The sequence below is a fragment of the Pseudophryne corroboree genome, chromosome 2, assembly GCF_028390025.1.
Source record: "Pseudophryne corroboree isolate aPseCor3 chromosome 2, aPseCor3.hap2, whole genome shotgun sequence".
NCBI lineage: Eukaryota > Metazoa > Chordata > Amphibia > Anura > Myobatrachidae > Pseudophryne > Pseudophryne corroboree.
The window spans coordinates 805,084,082-805,107,780 of record NC_086445.1 but is presented as its reverse complement, the minus strand read 5'-3'; the positions used below and the strand labels follow the sequence as shown (position 1 = coordinate 805,107,780).

Here is a 23,699-nt window from a genome sequence, read left to right as displayed (position 1 = left end):
TTTAATACCACTACACCACGAACATATAACAACCAGCAACGGCTGGTAACAATAACCGCAACAGCTGAACAGGTAACCACATAACATAGAACCTGCAGAAAAGTCAACGCACTGAGGCGGGCACCCAATATCCCTTACAGACTACGAGAAAAGGATTCACCAGTAGGTAATTTAAATCCTATTTTCTCTAGCATCCATAAAAGATATTGGGGAGATCTAGTACGATGGTGACATCCCAAAGCTTTCAGAACAAGCGGGAATGTGCGGAGACTTCTGCAGCACCGCCTGACCAAACTGGGTATCCTCTTTGGACAAGTTACCGAACTTGTAGAACTTCCCAAAGGTGTTCTTCCCCGACCAGGTAGCAGCTCTGCATAGTTGCAAGGCCGAGACTCCACGGGCAGCCGCCCGGGAAGAGCCCACTGATCTTGTAGAGTGGGCCTTCAAAGACCGAGGAAAAGGTAAGGCTGCCGATACATACGCCTGTTGGATAGTAAGACTAAGCCAACGAGCAATGGACTGTTTTGAAGCAGGACAACCCTTTTTCTGCGCATCATAGAGCACAAACAAGGAATCCGTCTTTCTGATCTGAGCCGTTCGCTTGACATAGATCTTCAAGGCTCGCACAGCATCCAATGCCTCCAGAGGAACAGAAGTGTCTGAACTGGACAGAACCACAACAGGTTGATTCAGGTGAAAAGCAGAGACAACCTTCAGCAGGAAATGCTGCCTAGTCCTGAGCTCCACTCTGTCGTCATAAAAGACCAAGTACGGGCTCTTACACGATAAGGCCCCCCAATTCTGAGATACGTCTAGCAGAAGCCAGGGCCAGTAACATCACTGTCTTCCACGTGAGGTACTTGTCTTCTACCATCATCAGAGGCTCAAAACAGGAGGACTGTTGAAATTCCAAGACCACATTCAAATCCCAGGGTGCCGTAGGCGGCACAAAAGAAGGTTGCATGTGGAGTACCCCTTGCAAGAAGGTCTGTACTTATGGCAACAGTGCCAATTTTCTTTGGAAGAAAATGGAGAGAGCTGAAATCTGGACCTTAATGGAACCCAGACGCAAGCCCTTATCCACACCAGCCTGCAGGAAACGTAATTAGTGTCCCAAGTGGAACTCTGCACGCGGATACGTGCGTTCCTTGCACCAAGAGACATATCTTCTCCAGATATGATAGAGTTTTGACGTCACAAGTTTCCTGGCCTGAACCATGGTAGCAATAACCATTTTGGAAGGCCTTTATGAGCTAGATGTTCCGCTCAACCTCCATGCCGTCAAACAAAGTCGCTGTAAGTCCGGGTATACGAACGGACCTTGTTGAAGATCGCTTCTTAGTGGTAGAGGCCAAGGGTCTTCAACGGACATGACCAGAAGGTCCGCATACCATGCCCTCTGAGGCCAATCAGAATTGTCTGAAATCCCCGATTTCTGTTTCGCTTGAGCTGTCTTGTGAGCAACGGAATCAGAGGAAACCGGTAGACCAGCCGGTAAGGCCAAGGCGACGTCAGTGCATCCACTGCCCTCTCCTAAGTGTCCCTGGTTCGTGAGCAATACCAGTGAAGCTTCTTGTTGAGACGATAAGCCATCATGTTTATCTGCGGGCAGCCCCACCGGTGGATGATCTGTTGGAACACCTGATGGTGGAGCCCCCACTCCCCCGGGTGGAGATCGTGACGGCTCAGGAAGTCCGCTTCCCAGTTGTCCACACCCGGAATGAAGATCGCCAATAGTGCTCCTGCATTTCTTTCTGCCCAGATGAGTATTTTTGACACCTCTCACATCCAGGATCTGCTTTTTGTTCCTCCTTGTCGATTTATGTACGCCACTGTTGTGGCGTTGTCCGACTGAACTTGAATCGCGTGATCTGTGAGCAGAGGTGAGGCCTGAAGTATAGCATTGTAGATCACCCGAAGTTCCAGAATGTTGATCGGAAGGAGGGCTTCGTGGGCTGACCACCTGTCCTGGAACTGTGCACCCTGTATGACAGCACCCCATCTTCACATCAGTCGGAGGAGGGTCCAATCCGGAGTCCCAAAACTCTGGCCTTCCAGTAAGTTGGAGGACTGCAGCCACCACAGGAGGGAAATCCTGGCCTGAAGTGACAGACGAATCAGCCGGTGCATCTGTAGATGTGATCCGGACCACTTGCTCAGGAGATCCAATTGAAATGTTCTGGCATGGAACCTTCCCCAACAATCTTATGCAAAGATGGATACTTGAGTAGGTCGAAGCCCCATGCGGACCATCTCCTGAAGTTGTCTCGCTTTGTCCTCCGGGAGGAACACTCTTGGTCACTGTATCCAGCAACATCCCCAGGAACAGGAGCCGTTGGGTCGGCTCCAGGTGGGACTTCTGTAGATTGAGAATCCAACCATGGTGTGACAGAAGTTGGATAGTGTGTTCAATATGGAGCAATAAAAGCTCCCTGGATCTTGCTTTTATCAGAAGATCGGAGCATCATCTCCGCTATCACCTTCGTGAATACCGTCAGAGCCGTGGACAGGTCAAAGGGTAGTGTCTGGAACTGGTAATGATCGTCCAGCAGGGCAAACTTCAGATAAGCCTGATGAGGGGCCAAACTGGAATATGAAGGTAGGCGTCCTTGATATCCAAGGAAACCAGGAATTCCGGTTCTTCCAGGCCCGCAATAAATGCTCTCAGGGATTCCATTTTGAACTTGAAAACCTTCAGGTAAGGATTCAAGGACTTTAGATTCAAAATGGGCCATACCGAGCCGTCCGGCTTTGGTACCACAAGCAGGTTGGAGTAATAACCCCTGCCTCGTTGTGGTATCGGTACTGGAACAATGACGTGGGACTGGGCCAACTTTCGGATGGACTGTTGTAACGTAACCTGCGTATCCTCCAAAGCTGGTAAGCTTGATTTGATAAATCGTTGGGGAGGAGCATTGTCGAACTCCAGCTTGTAGCCCTGAGAAATGAGTTCCCTTACCCAGGTATCCTGGCAGGAGCCTTCCCAGATGCAGCTTAAGTAACGCAGCCGAGTTCCCACCTCGAGATCTCCTCGGGGTGGGTGGGCAGAGTCATGCTGAGGACTTAGTGGAAGCAGAACTGGTGCTCTGTTCCTGAGAACCGGTAGTGGCAGGTCTTTTTGCGTTACCTATGGTGCCTCTATTTGCATTGGAGGCACCTCTGGTCCTAGATCATAATCTGTTAGGCCAAAAGGACTGCACAGACTGCCCCGGGTAGGAACGCCTAGCCGGCGGGGCCCCAGAGGGAGAAATGTGGATTTCCCAACCATGAGTTTGGAAATCCACGTATCCAACTCAACCCCAAAGAGCCATTCCCCAGAAAAGGGGAGGGATTCCACACTGCGCTTTGATTCTGCGTCCGCTATCCACTGACGCAACCACAGAGCCCTTCGTGCCGATACTGCAATGGCGGAAGTCCTAGCATTAATATCACCCATCTCCTTAAGCGAGTCACACAGGACGCGTGTAGTGTCCTGAATGTGCTTGAGGAGAGTCACCATAGTGACCAGAGGCATATCCCCGGAGAGGCCCCCTGAATTTGAGTAGCCCACGAATTAATGGCATGGGTCATCATCCAGCAATCTGCTATGACCAGCCTCTGCGATACACCTGCTGCCATGTAAATAGATTTGAGTGTAGCTTAAATTTTTCTGTCCCCAGGATCCTTTATAGTTAAGGAGCCCGGGGCAGGTAGCACCGCCTTTTTGGACAGTCGAGAGACTGATACATACAAAAAATTTGTAATTTTTTGTCTGGATTTTTCCAGGCTAACTTGAATAAGTCATCTAACTCTGTAGAATCAGGGGAAGTGACATTAGGCTTGTTTTGTGTAACGAAAAATGACTGCTGTGACGCAGCGTCCTCTAGAGGGAGCTTTAACACGTCCCGTATAGCCAGTATGAGGGAGTTCAATACCCTGAGCAGAATCAGAATCCCCACCAACGGGATCCAAGTACTCCCCATCCTCCTGTATTTCCTCATCTGAATCAGAGAGTAGAGCAGGCAAACCACGCTTTTGTGGTGCTGCATGAGAAGGGGGAAGGTTGTGTAACATCTGCCCTAGCAGCTAAGTCTGCAACAGCCCGTTGTAGTAGCTGAGTTTTCTGTACATTAGCAGTGAGCTGGGATGACATATCAAACATCATAGTTTTAAGAGACCCTAGCCAGGAGGGCTCTGGACCTTCTCCCCCAGCCCCTTCACTGATTTGTGAAGATTGGCTGCATTGTTAACAAGAAACAGAATCAGATGATACTGTAGAGAATCTAGTGTGACATACCCTGCACAGCTTGTGTGTACATGTTTCACAGTAAACCCAAGACGACACAGACAGTAATACTTTTCAAGCCTGTCCTTACTGTATGTGAGAGGAGAGACAGAGAGAAAGAGAGAGACACCAGCACACCCCTAGCAGCCCCAGTGAGGCTGACAGCTAATTATATCACAGTAACGTAGCCCATACACTTGTGAGATATGGCATACAATCCTTCGATTTTGACCGCATCTGTGAGACAAATCAAAGGATTGTATGCACATTTAAGGTACCATGCGAGGCGATGCGCGGGCACGCCGCTCTAATATCGCGTTGCATGATAGTATGTGCTGCACTTAATATTTATCGCATCGCAGTGCAATCGCATGTGTTTTTAAAAACACATGCGATATATTGCACTGCGATGTGCGATAGGCACCCGCCGGTAGCGGCCAGAGGCTGTTTCCACTCGGCGGTGACGTGCCCACCATGCGATCTATCGCATGGTAATCACTTTGGCAGTTCAAGCGCAATTTCATCGCACCTGAACTGCCGGTGCGATACCTCGCGATGTCGCGTCGTGGAGCATCGCACAAGTGTATGGGCATCATAACACTAATAATTTCTGTCCTGTAGAGGACCCAGATAGTGTACAATAGCAGCTCTCCCCCTTTGCTACACCCTGTACCAGTTTTCCAGCATGTCTTGTGAGGCAGGAAGCGCTGTGTGCGCTGTCTGAGGCTGCATTAAGCAGAGGAAGGCGCCAAAATGCCTCTGGTCCCGCTCTGAGGTAGCACCGCCCCCTTCAATGGCGCCGGCGCTACAGTGATTTTTTATACTGGCAATGTCTTCTGTTTGCTTAAAAACATCACACAAGTGCTAGTTCAAGCTATTATGAAGCCAGTCTACATGGGGGCTCTTGCAGGTCCCCCCAGGTGGGTCTCGTATGCCGCGCCAGACGCACTTTGAACCGAGGGACCCCCCTAGCGGGGCCCCCGCTTTGTACTCACCACAGTCGTCACATTCAGGCATATGTTAGGGGTGGGCGGCGTGCTGCGATTGTGACAGCCAAGGCGCAGTGCCCTGCTGAACAACCACCCCTCTGCACTTCGCAAGGCCAGTGACCGCCCTTCCCCCCTAGTTCCCACGGTGCAGGTATGCTGTTGCCCAAACAGCATACCAAAAATAACAAACGCTTAAAAGAAATTGAAGAAAATCCTCTGAAGCTGCAGAGATGTGCATCCTCTCCTGAGGGTACTTTTTTCTAAACTGCCTGTGGGAGGGGGCATAGAGGGGAGGAGCCAGCACACCCGGTGAAGAAATTTAAAGTGCACCGGCTCCTTGGACCCCGTCTATACCCCATCATACTAATTCTCCCCAAATATCCGTTATGGATGCTAGAGAAATAAGATTATATAATAAACATAGAAAGATAAGAACTATTGAAGACATTTTACAGTAACTGTCCAATGTAGCCACATAATAGCTGTTGCTGTAACGAAATAAGTGCATGAAATAACAATATTGTTTTCTTACTTAAAATAGCACATTGCAGGGGAAAAACCATTAACTGGTGTGCATAGGGGAGCTTGTCTATTCTCAAGTACTTGTGAAGAAAAGCATCCCATTAATAATCATAATAATCTGCAAATAATTATGGTTTATGTCTAGAATGAAATTACATTAGCTGAACAGAAAATAACATAAGGGTATATGGAAAGCCTCACTTAATCTTTCTTAACGACTTTAACTGGCATGGTCAGATTACATGTGACTGTACCGCCCCACATGGTCAGATTACATGTGATTGCATATGCCCCACTCTGTCCCCCAGCTTTTGATAAGGAGAGCCGTTCTGCAGTTGTGCATAATATAATATTTAAATGGTTTAAAAAAATACTTCTTAAACTATATTAAATAAAAAACAAACAAAAAAAAACCACAATGTTATGAAAGGTTTTGAAAGGAAAAATCATCAGGTAAGTGGTTAATACCCCTTTACATACTTTAGTGTCTGCTCCCTCCAAAGAAACCGCCATTCAGTTCTCCACCCACTGTCCATTCCCCCCATTGACTTATTTCAGCATTTACATTACAACCCTTATACTCCTCATATATTAAACTGAGGTTCACTATGGCCATATAATAACCTTTCTTCACTAACCACAACCTCTAAACTCTTAACGAATTGACAAATACAAGGTTACTATTCATTTTAGATCTCCTTTACCCACAATACTTACTTTCTTTCATCAGACAAGTCAATATTGGTCCCGAACTTAATGGTTTTAAAAGGTCCTTTCCTTTTCCGACCAGAACTAAGAGAGAAAAAACAAATGTAAATTACTTTTCTACCATGAAATAGCTTAACCCTACATACTGTAATCAATCCACAAGTATCAACGCCAACATGTTTTGTATGGCTTCCCCACATCACTTCCCAAAAAATACCACACCAACAAGGGTCAAATGCTAGATTTTAAAGCCATTATATCAATGAAAGATTTGGCCAGGTTATTCTATGTTAGTTTATGGAGGAGATATAGCTTCACCTCAACAAAACAAGTTTGCATTAGAATCACTGGAAAAAAAAACAAGTTTAATGATTTCTCAAACATTTATAAAGTGGGGGGGGGGGGGAACTGCTTGTGTAACTCATTATACACTTTCCTTTAAACAATTTATAAATACAGGTTGAGTATCCCATATCCAAATATTCCGAAATACGGAATATTCCGAAATACAGACTTTTTTGAGTGAGACTGAGATAGTGAAACCTTTGTTTTCTGATGGCGCAATGTACACAAACTTTGTTTAATACACAAAGTTATTAAAAATATTATATTAAATGACCTTCAGGCTGTGTGTATAAGGTGTATATGAAACAAATGAATTGTGTGAATGTACACCCACTTTGTTTAATGCACAAAGTTATAAAAAATATTGGCTAAAATTACCTTCAGGCTGTGTTTATAAGGTGTATATGTAACATAAATGCATTATGTGTTTATACTTAGGTCCCATCGCCATGATATCCCATTATGGTATGCAATTATTCCAAACTACGGAAAAATCAGATATCCAAAATACCTCTGGTCCCAAGCATTTTGGATAAGGGATACTTAACCTGCAGTAAAGACTAGAATAAGCTTCATTAGGAAGATGATAAATCTTTAATACTCACTTATCTGACGATGTAGATTCACTATCTGAGTGGTCCTTGTGGTGGCTTTTTTTCTCATTCTCCTCCTAGCGAGGACAAAATATAAATTCATTACATAAATAACAAAATATGCAGTCATGGGACATAAGTTTAATGTATACTACCATACAAATTACTACCTAAAAGTTTAGCATTAAATGTAACCAGTTGTATAAGTGAGTTTTCTATTGAAATTGGTCTTAAAGTATGTATTGCTTGTGGGTAGTAAAATAAATGTTCTCCCATTGTCAGTTCTAATGCTGGGTCCTGTGTAAGGGCAGTATCAAGTATCTTCTCTTAATATTGCTACGTGTAAGCAGGCTACAGCAACTAGCAACGTAAACTAAAATTTATCAGCCGAACCCTCTGTACAAGACTAATTACTATTCTCAATATATTTCACAGCAGAGATGAACCAGCAAATGGTAGCTCCAAGTGCACTTCACTACTGGAGCTTCATCAACAGCATGGCACAGGGAGAAATCTTAGTTGAAAACCATTATCTTACTATATACTGGTGACAGAGTTTATATTTATTTTCTACTTTTTGTTGAGAAAATATTTAAACGTAATAAAAAAAAAACCCCCACTACAACACTATGTATGCACTAAAATCTCACAAAGTATAAATACAACAATGACATCTATACAGTTTAAGTAGTACCGTAAGAAAAAAAAAAAGTTGATAAAAAATACACATGCCATCAAATCATATAGACATTTTAAGTCACGTTGACATTCGTGACATTATAGAAGCATCCACCTGTTATATTTTAAGCTATTTTCAATTTAATTTAAGGAATAAATACAACATACCCCAAATACATCAGATTTTTTTTCCGTTACAAAGCATTTACAACATGCGGGTTGATGTATGAAGCAGTGAAAAGAATGGAGAAGTGTCAAATGGAAAAGTTGCCCATAGAAATCAATTAGCTTCTGCATATAATTTTATAGAATGCACAGTTTGCAGACAGAAGTGATTGGACACTGACAGCAAATAGATCAAAGCGAGTTTATTGACGTCAGTACTCAGTAGGTCCACCACGTGCAGTGGTTACTGCAGACACCCTTCTTGGCATGCTGTCCACAAGTTCCTGGACAGCGGCAGTTGTTATGTTTTGCCATTCCGCCTAAAGTACAGCAACACTGAAGGAGGTTGAGACTGTCTAGAACGCACCAGTCGCTCCAATCTGTCACAGAGGAGCTCAATGGGGTTAAGATCTGGCCAGTACATCCAGATTACAGAAACTTCTGTATACCAGTCCAGCATCTTCCAGAAAACATGTAAACATGACACAGCAAGCCAACGATGATCCCTTTTGAAAATAAGATTTTACTCACCGGTAAATCTGTTTCTCGTAGTCCGTAGTGGATGCTGGGAACTCCGAAAGGACCATGGGGAATAGCGGGCTCCGAAGGTGGCTGGGCACTCTAGAAAGATTTATGACTACCTGATGTGCACTGGCTCCTCCCACTATGACCCTCCTCCAAGCCTCAGTTAGGACTCTGTGCCCGGACGAGCTGACATAATAAGGAAGGATTTTGAATCCCGGGTAAGACTCATACCAGCCACACCAATCACACCGTACAACTCGTGATACTATATCCAGTTTGACAGTATGAAAACAACTGAGCCTCTCAACAGATGGCTCAACAATAACCCTTTAGTTAGCAATAACTATTTACAAGTATTGCAGACAATCCGCACTTGGGATGGGCGCCCAGCATCCACTACGGACTACGAGAAATAGATTTACCGGTGAGTAAAATCTTATTTTCTCTGACGTCCTAGTGGATGCTGGGAACTCCGAAAGGACCATGGGGATTATACCAAAGCTCCCAAACGGGCGGGAGAGTGCGGATGACTCTGCAGCACCGAATGAGAGAACTCAAGGTCCTCTTAAGCCAGGGTATCAAATTTGTAGAATTTTGCAAACGTGTTTGCCCCTGACCAAGTGACAGCTCGGCAAAGTTGTAAAGCCGAGACCCCTCGGGCAGCCGCCCAAGATGAGCCCACCTTCCCTGTGGAATGGGCTTTCACTGATTTAGGATGCGGCAGTCCAGCCGCAGAATGCGCCTGCTGAATCGTGTCACAGATCCAGCGAGCGATAGTCTGCTTAGAAGCAGGAGCACCCAGCCTGTTGGGTGCATACAGGATAAATAGCGAGTCAATTTTCCTGACTCTAGCCGTCCTGGAAACATAATTTTTCAAGGCCCTGACTACGTCCAGTAACTTGGAATCCTCCAAGTCCCTAGTAGCCGCAGGCACCACAATAGGTTGGTTCAAGTGAAAAGCTGATACCACCTTAGGGAGAAACTGGGGACGAGTCCTCAATTCTGCCCTATCCATATGGAAAATCAGATAAGGACTTTTATATGACAAAGCCGCCAATTCTGATACACGCCTGGCCGAAACCAAGGCCAATAACATGACCACTTTCAACGTGAGATATTTTAGATCCACGGTTTTTAGTGGTTCAAACCAATGTGATTTTAAGAAACTCAACACCACGTTGAGATCCCAAGGTGCCACTGGAGGCACAACCGGGGGCTGAATATGCAGCACTCCTTTTACAATGTCTGAACTTCAGGTACTGAAGCTAATTCTTTCTGGAAGAAAATCGACAGAGCCGAGATCTGTATCTTAATGGAGCCTAATTTTAGGCCCATAGACACTCCTGCTTGTAGGAAATGCAGAAATCGACCTAGTTGAAATTCCTCTGTTGGGGCCTTTTTTGGCCTCACACCAAGCAACATATTTCTGCCATATGCGGTGATAATGTTTTGCAGTTACATCTTTCCTGGCTTGAATCAGCGTAGGAATGACTTCCTCCGGAATGCCCTTTTCCTTTAGGATCCGGCGTTCAACCGCCATGCCATCAAAACGTAGCCGCGGTAAGTCTTGGAACAGACAGGGCCCCTGCTGCAGCAGGTCCTGTCTGAGCGGCAGAGGCCATGGGTCCTCTGATATAATTTCTTGAAGTTCTGGGTACCAGGCTCTTCTTGGCCAATCCGGAACCACGAGTATCGTTCTTACTCCTCGCCTTCTTCTTATTCTCAGTACCTTTGGTATGAGAGGCAGAGGGGGGAACACATAAACCGACTGGTACACCCACGGTGTTACCAGAGCGTCCACAGCTATCGCCTGAAGGTCCCTTGACCTGGCGCAATATCTTTTATAGCTTTTTGTTGAGGCGGGACGCCTTCGTGTCCACCTGTGGCCTTTCCCAATGGTGTACAATCCTTTGGAAGACTTCTGGATGAAGTCCCCACTCTCTCGGGTGGAAGTCGTGTCTGCTGAGAAGATCTGCTTCCCAGTTGTCCACTCCGGGAATGAACACTGCTGACAGTGCTAACACATGAATTTCCGCCCATCGGAGAATCCTTGTGGCTTCTGCCATCGCCATCCTGCTTCTTGTGCCGCCCTGTTGGTTTACATGGGTGACTGCCGTGATGTTGTCTGATTGGATCAGGACCGGCTGGTTTTGAAGCAGAGGCCTTGCCTGACTCAGGGCATTGTAAATGGCCCTCAGTTCCAGAATATTTATGTAGGGAAGTCACCTGACTTGACCAAAGTCCCTGGAAGTTTCTTCCCTGTGTGACTGCCCCCCAGCCTCAAAGGCTGGCATCCATGGTCACTAGGACCTAGTCCTGTATGTCGAACCTGCGGCCCTCTTGAAGATGGGCACTCTGCAGCCACTACAGTAGAGATACCCTGGTTCTTGGAGACAGGGTTATCAGCCGATGCATCTGAAGATGCGACCCGGACCACTTGTCTAACAGGTCCCCCTGAAAAGTTCTTGCATGGAACCTGCCGAATGGGATTGCTTCGTAGGAAGCTATCATTTTTCCCAGGACTCGCGTGCAATGATGCACCGATAACTGTTTTGGCTTCAGGAGGTCTCTGACTAGAGATGACAGCTCCTTGGCTTTCTCCTCCGGGAGAAACACTTATTTCTGGTCTGTGTCCAGAACCATCCCCAGGAACAGTAGACGTGTCGTAGGAACCAGCTGTGACTTTGGACTGTTTAGAATCCAACCGTGCTGTTGTAGCACTTTCCAAAATAGTGCTACCCCGACTAGCAACTGCTCCTTGGACCTCGCCCTTATAAGGAGATTGTCCAAGTACGGGATAATTAAAAACTCCCCTTTTTCGAAGGAGTATCATCATTCCGGCCATTACCTTGGTAACACCCTCGGTGCCATGTACAGTCCAAACGGCAGAGTCTGGACTTGGTAATGGTAATCCTGTACCACAAATCTGAGGTACTCCTGGCGAGGATAGTAAATGGGGACATGCAGGTAAGCATCCTTGATGTCCCGGGATACCATGTAATCCCCCTCGTCCAGGCTTGCAATAACCGCCCTGAGCGATTCCATCTTGAACTTGAATTTTTTTATGTATGTGTTCAAGGATTTTAAATATAAAAAAGGGTCACACCGAACCATGCGGTTTCGGTACCCCAAACCGTGTGGAATAGTAACCCCGTCCTTGTTGAAGTAGGGGCACCTTAAGTATTACCTGCTGGGAATACAGCTTATTAATTGCCTCTAGCACAGCCTCCCTGCCTGAGGGAGTTGTCGGCAAGGCATATTTGAGGAAACGGCGGGGGGAAGACATCTCGAATTCTAGCTTGTACCCCTGAAATACTACTTGAATGAAACAGGGATCCACCTGTGAGCGAGCCCACTGATCGCTGAAATTTTTGAGACGGCCCCCCACCGTACCTGGCTATACCTGTGGAGCCCCCGCGTCATGCTGTGGACTCAGAGGAAGCGAGAGAAGAATTATGATTCTGGGAACAGGCTGACTGGTGCAGCTTTTTCCCTCTTCCCTTGTCTCTGTACAGAAAGGAAGCGCCTTTGACCCGCTTGCTTTTCTGAAGCCGAAAGGACTGTACCTGATAATACAGTGCTTTCTTAGTCTGTGAGGAAAACTGAGGTAAAAATATTTCTTCCCAGCTGTTGCTGCGGATACGAGGTCCCAGAGACCATCCCCAAATAATTCCTCACCCTTATAAGGCAGAATCTCTATGCGCCTTTTAAAGTCAGCATCACCTGTCCAGTGACAGGTCTCTAATACCCTCCTGACAGAATGGACATTACATTCATTTTGGATGCCAGCCGGCAAAATATCCCTCTGTGCATCCCTCATACATAAGACGACGTCTTTAATATGTTCTCATGTTAGCAAACTAGTATGTTTGACAGGGTCACCGACCACGCTGCAGCAGCACGCTCTGCAGGTTTCAGTCTAGTACCTGAGTGTGTAAATACAGACTTCAGGATAGCCTCCTGCTTTTTATCAACAGGTACCTTCAAAGTGGCCGTTCCTAAAACGGCAGTGCCACCTATTTTGACAACCGTGTGAGCGCCTTATCCACCCTAGGGGAGATCTCCCAGCGTAACGTATCCTCTGGCGGGAAAAGGTACGCCATCAGTAACTTTTTAGAAATTACCAGTTTCTTATCAGGGGGAACCCACGCTTTTCACACACTTCATTCATTCAACTGATGGGGGAACAAAACACTGCCTGCTTTTTCTCCCCAAACATAAAAACCCATTTTTAGAGGTTAATGTCAGAAATGTGTAACACTTTTTATTGCCGGGATCAAGTCACGGATGTTCCTAGTGGATTGTGTATATGTCTCAACCTTGTCGACACTGGAGGCAGACTCTGTGTCGACATCTGAATGAGCGGGCGTTTTTGAGCCCCTGATGGCCTTTGAGACGCCTGGGCAGGCGCGGGCTGAGAAGCCGGCTGTCCCACAGCTGTTACGTCATCCACCCTTTTATGTAAGGAGTTGACACTGTCGGTTAATACCTTTCACCTAACCATCCACTCTGGTGTCGGCTCCACAGGGGGCGACATCACATTTATCGGCATCTGCTCCGTCACTATATAAGCCTCCTCCTCAAACATGTCGACACAGCCGTACCGACACACCGCACACACACAGGGAATGCTCTGACTGAGGACAGGACCCCATAAAGCCCTTTGGGGAGACAGAGAGAGAGTATGCCAGCACACACCAGAGCGCTATATAATGTGGGGATTAACACTATAACTGAGTGAATTTTCCCCCATAGCTGCTTGCATATACAATATTGCGCCTAAATTTAGTGCCCCCCCCTCTCTTTTTAACCCTTTGAGCCTGAAAACTACAGGGGAGAGCCTGGGGAGCTTTCTTCCAGCTGCACTGTGAAGAGAAAATGGCGCCAGTGTGTCTGAGGGAGATAGCTCCGCCCCTTTTCCGCGGCCTAGTCTCCCGCTTTTTTCTGGATTCTGGCAGGGGTATTTACCACATATATAGCCTCTGGGGCTATATATTGTGGTATTTTTGCCAGCCAAGGTGTTTTTATTGCTGCTCAGGGCGCCCCCCCCCCCCCCAAGCGCCCTGCACCCTCAGTGACCGGAATGTGAAGTGTGTATGAGGAGCAATGGCGCACAGCTGCAGTGCTGTGCGCTACCTTGGTGAAGACTGATGTCTTCTGCTGCCGCTTTTCCGGACCTCTTCTTGCTTCTGGCTCTGTAAGGGGGACGGCGGCGCGGCTCCGGGACCGAACACCAAGGACTGGGCCTGCGGTCGATCCCTCTGGAGCTAATGGTGTCCAGTAGCCTAAGAAGCCCAATCCGGCTGCAAGCAGGCGAGTTCGCTTCTTCTCCCCTTAGTCCCTCGCTGCAGTGAGCCTGTTGCCAGCAGGTCTCACTGAAAATAAAAAACCTAAATCTATACTTTCTTTCTAAGGGCTCAGGAGAGCCCCTAGTGTGCATCCAACCTCGGCCGGGCACAAGATCTAACTGAGGCTTGGAGGAGGGTCATAGTGGGAGGAGCCAGTGCACATCAGGTAGTCATAAATCTTTCTAGAGTGCCCAGCCTCCTAAGGAGCCCGCTATTCCCCATGGTCCTTTCGGAGTTCCCAGCATCCACTAGGACGTCAGAGAAACTCTGTTAGCTCCTTCCGGCAAGCCATTTTGTTAGCAAATGATCTAATCAGTGCCCCTCGTTTTATACCTTCACGAACACGTGTCTGCTGCAGGAGCACACCACTTAATTTGCATGGGGAAGGGGTGGGGGTGACCAATCACTTTTGTCTACATAATGTACATGGTGTATAAGTGAAGTTTTGCTAAAACACAAGTGCAGCTAATATATAAAATACAAAACTGCACATCCAAAGAACACTTAAAAGGTATCACAAAGTAAAAGGTAGTATTCACACAGAAGCGCTCAAGTAGTAAAATATGTAGTTCTAGGAGACATGCACATAATAATGAAAGGCAGGCACAATCATAAAGGAGTATGAGGAGCTCTGGGTTTTTGCAGTAAATAACCTCTAATCCTCCTTATCTCTTGTGGTGGATCTAAAACAAAACAGACCCACCTCCCACAGTGCACTTTGCAGCGTACTGGTTTAGATGGGCACAGAGAAGAGCAAACCATAGTGCAGTGATCTTTTTAAAATTGGAACAATTTAATTATCGTAAAATGCACTTACAATGCAAATAAGTAAAACAAAGCATGACCAATAATCCTCAGTGGCAAACTGCTCGGCTTCGGGATGCTTCCTGGTTCTCTCAAGATGTAACAGACGAGACTGGGACCAAAGATCCGGATGCAATGGTCCAACCAGGTCCTACCTCGGAATAGGGGAACACTGCCCCTATCCCGACTTACCTGCAACACTGAGGTCGGACCCTTGTATCCGGATCTTTGGTCCCAGTCTCATCTGTTACATCTTGAGAGATCCAGGAATGATCCCGAAGCCGAGCAGTTTGCCATGGAGGATTATTGGTCATGCTTTGTTTTACTTCTTTGCATTGTACAGTAAGTGCATTATGAGAATTAAACTGTTCCAATTTTAAAGGAATCACTGCACTATTGTTTGCTCTTTTCTATGCCCATCTAAATCGGTACGCTGCAAAGTGCACTGTGAGGGGTGGGTCTATTTTGTTTTAGATCCACCACAAGAGATGAGGAGGATTAGAGGTTTTTTTCTGCAAAAACCCAAAGCTCCTCGGACCCATTTATGGTGATTATACCTGCCTCATTATTATGTGCATGTCTCCCAGAACTACATATTATACTACTTGAGCGCTTCTGTATGAATACTACCTTTTACATAGTGTACATGATAAATGCTAAGTTAAATATGACTGGTTGCTATGGGCATTTTCCCATTTTCTCTACTCTTTTCACTGCTTGATACATAAACTATTTCTTTGAAAACATGTACATGAATTAGGGAAGCAAAAAAACATTATACAGCTTACTTCGATAAAGTAATACTCTACATCAGTACTTGAGAACCTCTGCTAGACTAATACTTATAAATTATATATGCACTGGTAGCACTTCTATTAAAAAAAACAAAAAAAACAAGGCAAACTGCTAAAATACAGATTTTATCACTGACCCGCATTACAACCCACTTCAATCGCTCAATGGATCACACTGCAAGCTTCCCAAAGTCAGCCATGCTTGCACAGAAATAGTCCTGAGATTTGAAACGAGAGCAACAATCTGTGTACAACGTAGCTTAAATTACCATGCAGTCTATAGGGTTGATCCTATTATCCACGAAAGGTGCCATGAGTCGTTCGCTGTGCCTCTTAAACGCCAGCAATGGCACCCGATCTCACATCCTTCACGGGTTGGTTTCTGCCTGAACTCACACCAAAAGTGCTCGGAGCCCTATGGGGCAGTGAGCAGTCTGGTGCGAATTTTGGCAGCCGTAAAGAGCGCCCAATGCCACAATGATTTGCACCCACGATATTATCACTGCTAATAGGATTGACCTCTATAAATGGACTGACACTGCAGCCAATGGTCAAAGAGCTCTGTGGTGTCCTCTAATATACTTAGAACATTAGAAGCTATGATAAACTACATAAAAATGATAATATCTTTGAAGTGTTCTGAATGTAGTTTTATACAAGTAAATACATTACTAACTCGTAGTGACTCCTGGAATGAAGCAGCCTGATACTGTGCATATTTTGCAATGGTAGTATGTGAGCGACTGCTCTCGCAGCGCCAGATTTTCTTTGTTCCAGTAGGATCCCAGTTCTCGTCTGCAGGCTGTAACAACTGCGTCCTGACTTCAACTATATGTTCAGTATTTGCTTCTACCAGTGTTTTAGTAGAGAATAGTCCTAGATCTAAAGACATAATAGGTTAATAATTGTGCAACAAAGAAGAAAAATAAAAAAAAAGTGAAGCATACACAGTAAGATTAACTATGCTTAGAAGGGAACATTACATGCAGGTACCTAATTTAAGTGCTCCAGCAAGGCCACGGATAACAGTAACAGGATTGTTTGGATTTGTGCAGAACTGATGTAGCGGTGGGAAGAAAGCATCTCTCTTATTCTCCAACTGTGAAATATACAATAAATATTTAGTCCAAATAATCCAACATACAGTAGATCAAGAATGCTAGTTACTTTGACAAGCAATTCATTTACAGTCTTCGCAAAATACCACATTGGTTGACAGCAAAATATACAGGATATAAACCAAAGTATACTGCCCACATTTTACAACTGAATAATATTCGTTACTACAAGATTGTAGTTTCTTCCAAATTAATTTTGTTTAAGGAAATACTTTTACAATGCGTGTCCTCCATTAATGTAAGACCATATTGTGTACGCAGAGCGCTTCCAACATTGTAACCACTCTCAACAATCACTTCATTTAGTTATATGCAAGAGTTTTGGTTCCTCGGTTTCCATTACTATTCAATTAGAGGAGATATTCCTATGAATGCATCTCAGTAGCCGTAGGCAGCTAGTTTTCTTGCACACCTCTCTCTATAAGGTACAAGGCAAAACCAGCGATGCGGCACATCGCAGTCAAACTACTATTTGAATTGACCACCAACTCTTTTTTCCCCCCATTATATTATTCTCTTAACTTTATCAGTGCTAGACAGTTAAAGATATGTAAGACTTCACATTCCAAGGAAGCATTTTATTACACTTAAGGCCGCATTCAATTAGCACTGTTAATTTAACGGGGGTGAAAAAGGGTGGTAGCCTTGGGCTTTAACACCTGGGGCTATTTGATTCCAGTCCCTTTTTCACCCGAGACCCCTTTTAAAGCACGGCAAGGTCACGGACATATGCATTAACAGGGACACGGCACCCATTAACACACCAGTTATTGGGGATTTCTTTTCGGGCCTACTCAGGCTAGAAAAAAAAACCCCATATACTGCAGTCTGCATGCTGCCTTGGGGGCTAACTGAATAGCCTTGGGGGATCAATTAGCCCACGCTCAATAACTGCAGCTTCAGATGTAGCCACGTTCACCTTTGCTGACGAACATCCTAGTCGCAGCAATGCTGGTGTGGCTAGTGTGCTCAAACTATGATGCGCATGCTGCCATAGGAAATACACTGAGCTGAGGCTAATCGCCGCATAGCATATCAAGTCACACCCACGGCACGCCACGTGTGCCTGTGCTGTGGGTGCAATGAGCCCGACTACATCTATAATTGCATCCCCCCCCCCCCCCCCCCCAAGAAAGCGATTGGAGAAAGATATTTCTCTTACGTCCTAGTGGATACTGGGGTCTTTAGTACCATGGGGTATAGATCGGGTCCACTGGAGCCTGGCACTTTAAAAAACTTTTAGTGTATGTGTGTGCTGGCTCCTCACCTCTATGCCCCTCCTACCAGACTCAGTTTAGAAGAATGTGTCCAAAAAGCCGGGTGCACGTTTCTGGTGCTCCAGAGATTTTTCTATAAATTGAATTTAGTTTATTATTTTCAGGTAGCTCTGCTTGCCAAACAGACTACCTGCTTCGTGGGACTTTGAGTGGGGACCGAACCAAGCTCCTGAGGGTTAATGGTTCGTAATCCCAGCTGACAGGACACTGAGCTCCTGAGGTACTGATCACACATCGTTAGTATGTGTGCCAAAGCCAGCAGCTACCCTCTAACAGATGACGAAGACCCAGGTGCGGTGAGTGTTACACCGGGGTCCCAGGTAGCGAATTCCCGGTGCAGTTTGGCGGCAGGTCACATGGCGGTCACGGGCCCAGAGCTGCGGTGCCCGCCACGGACGAACTAGCTCTGGGCTATTGCCCCACAGTGCTTACTGTCTCAAGGCTTTGTGTGTACTGTTAAAGATACATCTACTTGTGTTCCTTATTAAACGTGGCCAGTATAAACTGTAGGGACTGCATGAAGGTGCCATTTCATGCTACTGCGGATCTGACAGGCTGCATGTACGCTGCTCCTCCTCCAGGACCCACGCTGTCGCAGGCTGTACAAATGGTACCAGGGTGTCATAGGGAGGGCACACCAGCGGTAGTGCCGTTGCACTGTTATCAGGTCATACACATACTTTAACACATTGTGCTGCTGTGTTCTGTGTGCTGGGGTCCGCTCCTCAGTGACACTCCCTAGGGTCTGTGTGGAGGTGTTGGGTCAGTGGGCTGCGCTCTATTACCGTTGTGAAGAATGTCTGTGGACAAGGTTATATGTGCTGCTTGTAACTCAATCCCGTCTTCTGTGGGGTAACTTATGTGTGAGCAATGTTCCTTATCTCCACAAGAACACTGTTCACAAGCACCCGAATGGTTGGATTGCTTTAAAAGCATGATTCAGAATGTAAACTCAGAATTAGCTGTAGCTAAAAGAGCCAGACAGGTGTTAAAACACTCCATTGATTGTGTGGCTAAAGCAGCAGATACCAAGGCGGCTTCTCAGCCCCCTCTAGTGGCTTCAAAAACGCTCACTGCCACAGGTTATCCAGTCTGATTCTGATCAGCCAGATGTGGATGATGATGACATGGACGAGGACAGCTCTCTGTCCCTTGGGGTGGAGGCTCTCATTTTTGTTATAAGAGAGGTCCTCCACATACCGGATCAGGAGGCGGAAGCAGATGAGGAGTTATACTTTAATGTTAGACCCAAGAGTTCAGCTACATTTCCAGTGTCTAAAGAGTTAAAACTCCCTGGCCAGGGAGGCTTGGTTAAACCCTGATAAAAAAAAATTTAAATTCCTCAGAGGTTTTCATCTATCTTTCCCCTTCCAGCTGAGGACAGGAAGCTCTGGGAAAAACCCCCATCGGTTCATACATCTGTATCCAGATTGTCTAAGAAATTGGTACTGCCTGTTCGTGGGGCTATATCCCTAAAGGAGTCAGCTGACCGTAAAATTGAGACAACACTTAAGGCATAGGTCTGCAAACTCGGTCCTCATTACCCCACACAGTGCATGTTTTGCAGGTCTCCTCACAGAATCACAAGTGAAATAATTAACTCCACTTGCGACTTTTTAAAGTGTGTGTGAGTAATTAATACACCTGTGCACCTGCTGGGTTACCTGCAAAACATGCACTGTGTGGGGTAATGAGGACCGAGTTTGCAGACCTGAGTTGAGGCAATTCATACGGCAGCAGGCTCAGCACAACTCCCCACAATAGTTTGCAGGTGGATCTCCAGGGCGGTTGTCAAATGGTCTGATAATGTTATTGATGGTTTATACACTCTACCCTGGGATGAGGTCATTATTTTGCTGCAACATATACCAGATGCTGCAAATTTTATAAGCGAGGCTATTAAAGAGTTGTGTAAGATAAATGGCCACACTACTGCTATGGCTGTTTCGGCGCGCAGAGCTCTGTGGTTACGTCAGTGGTTGGCTGACGCTGATTCCAAAAGGGTGTAAAAAATCTTCCCTTTACAGGTGATGCCTTGTTTGGAGATTAATAAAATAAATGGATCTCCCAAGCAACGGCGGGTAAGTCTACCTATTTGCAGTCGGCTGCGCCACCTGCTAGACGTTCTTACACTGGACCCTCCTTGCAGTCCTTTCATGTGGCAAGGTTCAAAGGCAAGGGCCAAGGGGTCTCCACCACTTCAAGAGGATCTCGTGGTAAGTCCCGTAAACCTGCACCTGCTGTCTTCCTGGACCAGACCACCGGATCCCCTGCTGCTGAGCCTTCCGCGTGATGGTTGGCCCCAGCAACAAGGCGACTTTCAGGTAGGGGCTCGCCTTCAACACTTCGCCCACGTGTGTCCTGCTGGGATCCTTGGGTGAGGGACCTCATTTCCCAAGGATACAGGCTGCAATTTCAAGCACTACCTCCTCACAGGTTTTTAGTTGGGCTTACCAGCTTTACCCAATGCAAAAGTTGCCCTGCAAGAGGCTATTCAAAAACTTTTGCAGACAGGGGTGGTAGTAGTTCCTGTACCTCCTCCGTTACGCAACAGGGGTTTTTATTCCAGTCTCTCACGTTCCCAAACCAGACGGTTCGGTGTGCCCCATCTTGAACCTGAAGTTTCTAAACCCTTTTCTTCGGGTGTTCAAATTCAAGATGGAGTCCCTGCGGGTGGTGGTGTCCGCTCTGGAGGAGGGGGGAGTTCCTGGTGTCTCTGGATGTCATGGATGCTTACCTACACATTCCCATGTGGCCCGCTCATCAGGCTTACCTCAGGATCACCATATTGGACGACCATTTCCAGTTTCAGGCCCCACCCTTTGGATTATCCACAGCTCCGAGGGTCTTCACCGAGGTCATGGCGGAGATGATGCTGCAACTGCGCATGATGGGAGTGAACATTGTCCCCTATTTGGATGATCTCCTAATAAAGGCTTTATCCAGGGAGCGTCTACTGCACAGCATCGATCTGACTACTCGCCTATTTACGGATCATGGGTGGATCCTAAATTTTCAGAAATCTCACCTGGAACCGACCCAACGTCTTCAGTTCCTGGGAATGATTCTGGATAGGGTATCTCAAAAGGTGATTCTCCCGATTGACAAGGCCTTGACTATCCAGGCTATGGTCCGTTCGGTACTCAGTCCTCGCAGGGTGTCCATACATCTTTGCATCTGATTACTGGGCAAGATGGTGGCTGAATACGAGGCAATCCCAATACGGTAGGTTTCATGGCCGACCATTTCAACCGGATCTCCTGAACAAATGGTCGGGTATCTCCGAAAGGCAAGATTTCTCTATTATGGTGGCTTCAAATTCCTCACCTGGTAGAGGGCAGAAGTTTCAATATCCACTCGTGGATTCTAAGGAACAGATGCCAGCCTTCGGGGTTGGGGAGCGGTGACCCAAGGGGCCCAGTTCCAAAGATAATGGTCAGTTCAGGAATCAACTTTGCCGATAAACATCCTGGAACTCAGGGCAATTTACAATGCTCTGCTGCAAGCTTCTCATCATCTTAAGGATCAGGCGATCCAGGTTCAATCGGACAACGCCACAGTGGTGGCGTACGTAAACCGACAAGGGGGAACAAGAAGCAGAGCGGCAATGCGAGAAGTGTCAAGGATTCTCTTATGGGCAGAGGCCAACACAAGGGCCATCTCAGCCATATTCATTCCAGGAGTGGACAACTGGGAAGCAGACTTCCTCAGCAGGCACAACCTCCATCCGGGGGAGTGGGGCCTACATTCCCAAGTGTTAATTCACCGGTGGGGCTGTCCGCAGATGGACCTGATGGCTTCTCGTCTCAACAAGAAGCTTTGCTGTTACTATTCCAGAACGAGGGATCCACAGGCTGTAGCAGTGGACGCGCTGACATCACCGTGGATGTACCAGTTTGTGTACCTGTTCCCTCCTCTAAGGCTGAGTGCGCTAAAAAGGGAAAGCGTTCAGGCAATTCTAATTGCCTTGGATTGGCCTCAACGGGCGTGGTACTCGGACCTCCTAACCATGACTCTGGAGGATCCATGGCCTCTACCGCTCCGAGACGATGATCTTCAGCAAGGTCCGTTCGTCTATCCAGACTTACAGCGGCTAAGTTTGATAGCTTGGAAGTTGAAAGGGAGATTCTAGCAAGAAAGGGTCTTCCCTCTCGGGTTATTTCCACCATGGTCCAGGCCAGGAAGATGGTTATGTCAAAACATTATCATCGTATCTGGAAAAAGTATGTTTCCTGGTGTGAAAAGTAGATAGGTTTCTCCTGTGGAGTTTAGAATTGGTTGTTTTCTACTTTTCCTGCAAACGGGAGTGGATATGGGCCTACGATTAGGCTCCATCAAAGTCCAGATTTTGGCGCTTTCTATTTTCTTCCAGAAACAGCTTGCCATGTTGCCGGAAGTACAGACTTTCCTAAAGGGAGTTCTTCATATGCAACCGCCCTTTGTACCTCCCACGGCTCCGTGGGACCTCAATGTGGTTCTGTCCTTTCTCCATTCGGATTGGTTTGAACCCTTACAGAGGGTGGAGTTGAAAGTTCTCACCTGGAAGACGGTGACGTTATTAGCATTGGCGTCTGCCAGGCGTGTCTTTGAATTAGGGGCCTTAGCCTGTAAGAGCCCTTATTTGGTTTTTCATGAGGACAGGGCGGAACTTAGGATCCATCCTCAGTTTTTGCCTAAAGTGAGGTCAGCTTTTCATGTTTATCAGCCTATTGTGGTTCCAGTGTTGTCTGACGCTTTCGTTGGTCCTGAGTCCTTGGATGTGGTCAGGGCTCTGAAGATTTATATCAAAAGGATTGCCCGTCATCAGAAATCTGACTCGCTGTTTGTCCTTTATGATGCTTCCAAGATTGGTCGGCCAGCTTCCAAGAAATCTATTGCTCGTTGGCTAAGGTTGACCAGTCAACAGGCCTATACTTCGGCGGCTCTGCCCTTACCGATGTTTGTTCAGGCCCACTGGACGAAGTCAGTGGGGTCTTCATGGGCTGCTGACCGGGGTACATCAGCCCTACAATGTGCCAAGCTGCAATTTAGTCTGGTTCGAACACGTTTGTTAAATTCTATAGGTTTGATACCTTGGCCAAGGATGACCTTCAGTTTGGTCAGGCGGTTTTACAGGGGTCTCAGCACTCTCCCACCTGTTTGGGAGCTTTGGGACTTTCCCATGGTACTAAAGTACAAGATCCCAGTATCCACTAGGACATAACAGAAAATAGGAATTTAATACCTACCAGTAATTCCTTTTCTCCTAGTCCGTAGTAGATACTGGGCGCCCGCCTTAATGCTTCGATCCTGCTTACCTGTGTAAGTATTTAGTTAGACAGACGTTGCGGTCCCATTATGTTGTTGGGATAGCCGTGCTATCCAGGTTAGGTTGGTGTTGCTATCCTCTGTTCTGGTTAGCGCCCTCCTTATGTTCATGGTTGTGTGTTGGCTTGTTGCCTCACCGCAGTTGTATTGTTCTTCTCTCATATTATGTCCGTCTCCTCGGGCACAGTTTTCCTGGACTGAGTCTGGTAGGAGGGGCATACAGGGGAGGAGCCAGCACACACATACACTAAAAGTTTTAAAG

At 46.5% G+C, this 23,699-nt stretch overlaps 1 protein-coding gene across 4 annotated transcripts in view; it reads right to left on the bottom strand.

Moving 5' to 3' along the window:
• Positions 1–23,699, bottom strand: part of KDM6A (lysine demethylase 6A) — a 435,435-nt gene that overhangs the window by 39,820 nt on the left and 371,916 nt on the right. For all 4 annotated transcript variants that reach the window (XR_010241142.1, XM_063955630.1, XM_063955632.1 and 1 more), the window contains 4 exons: positions 16,729–16,834; positions 16,412–16,617; positions 7,434–7,498; positions 6,493–6,567 (listed from right to left, as the gene is read on the bottom strand). Coding sequence is in view for 3 of the 4 variants with exons in the window: in XM_063955630.1 (XP_063811700.1) it covers positions 6,493–6,567; positions 7,434–7,498; positions 16,412–16,617; positions 16,729–16,834 (452 nt within the window). In the remaining variant the exon portion in view is untranslated. The remainder of the gene's footprint in view (positions 1–6,492; positions 6,568–7,433; positions 7,499–16,411; positions 16,618–16,728; positions 16,835–23,699) is intronic.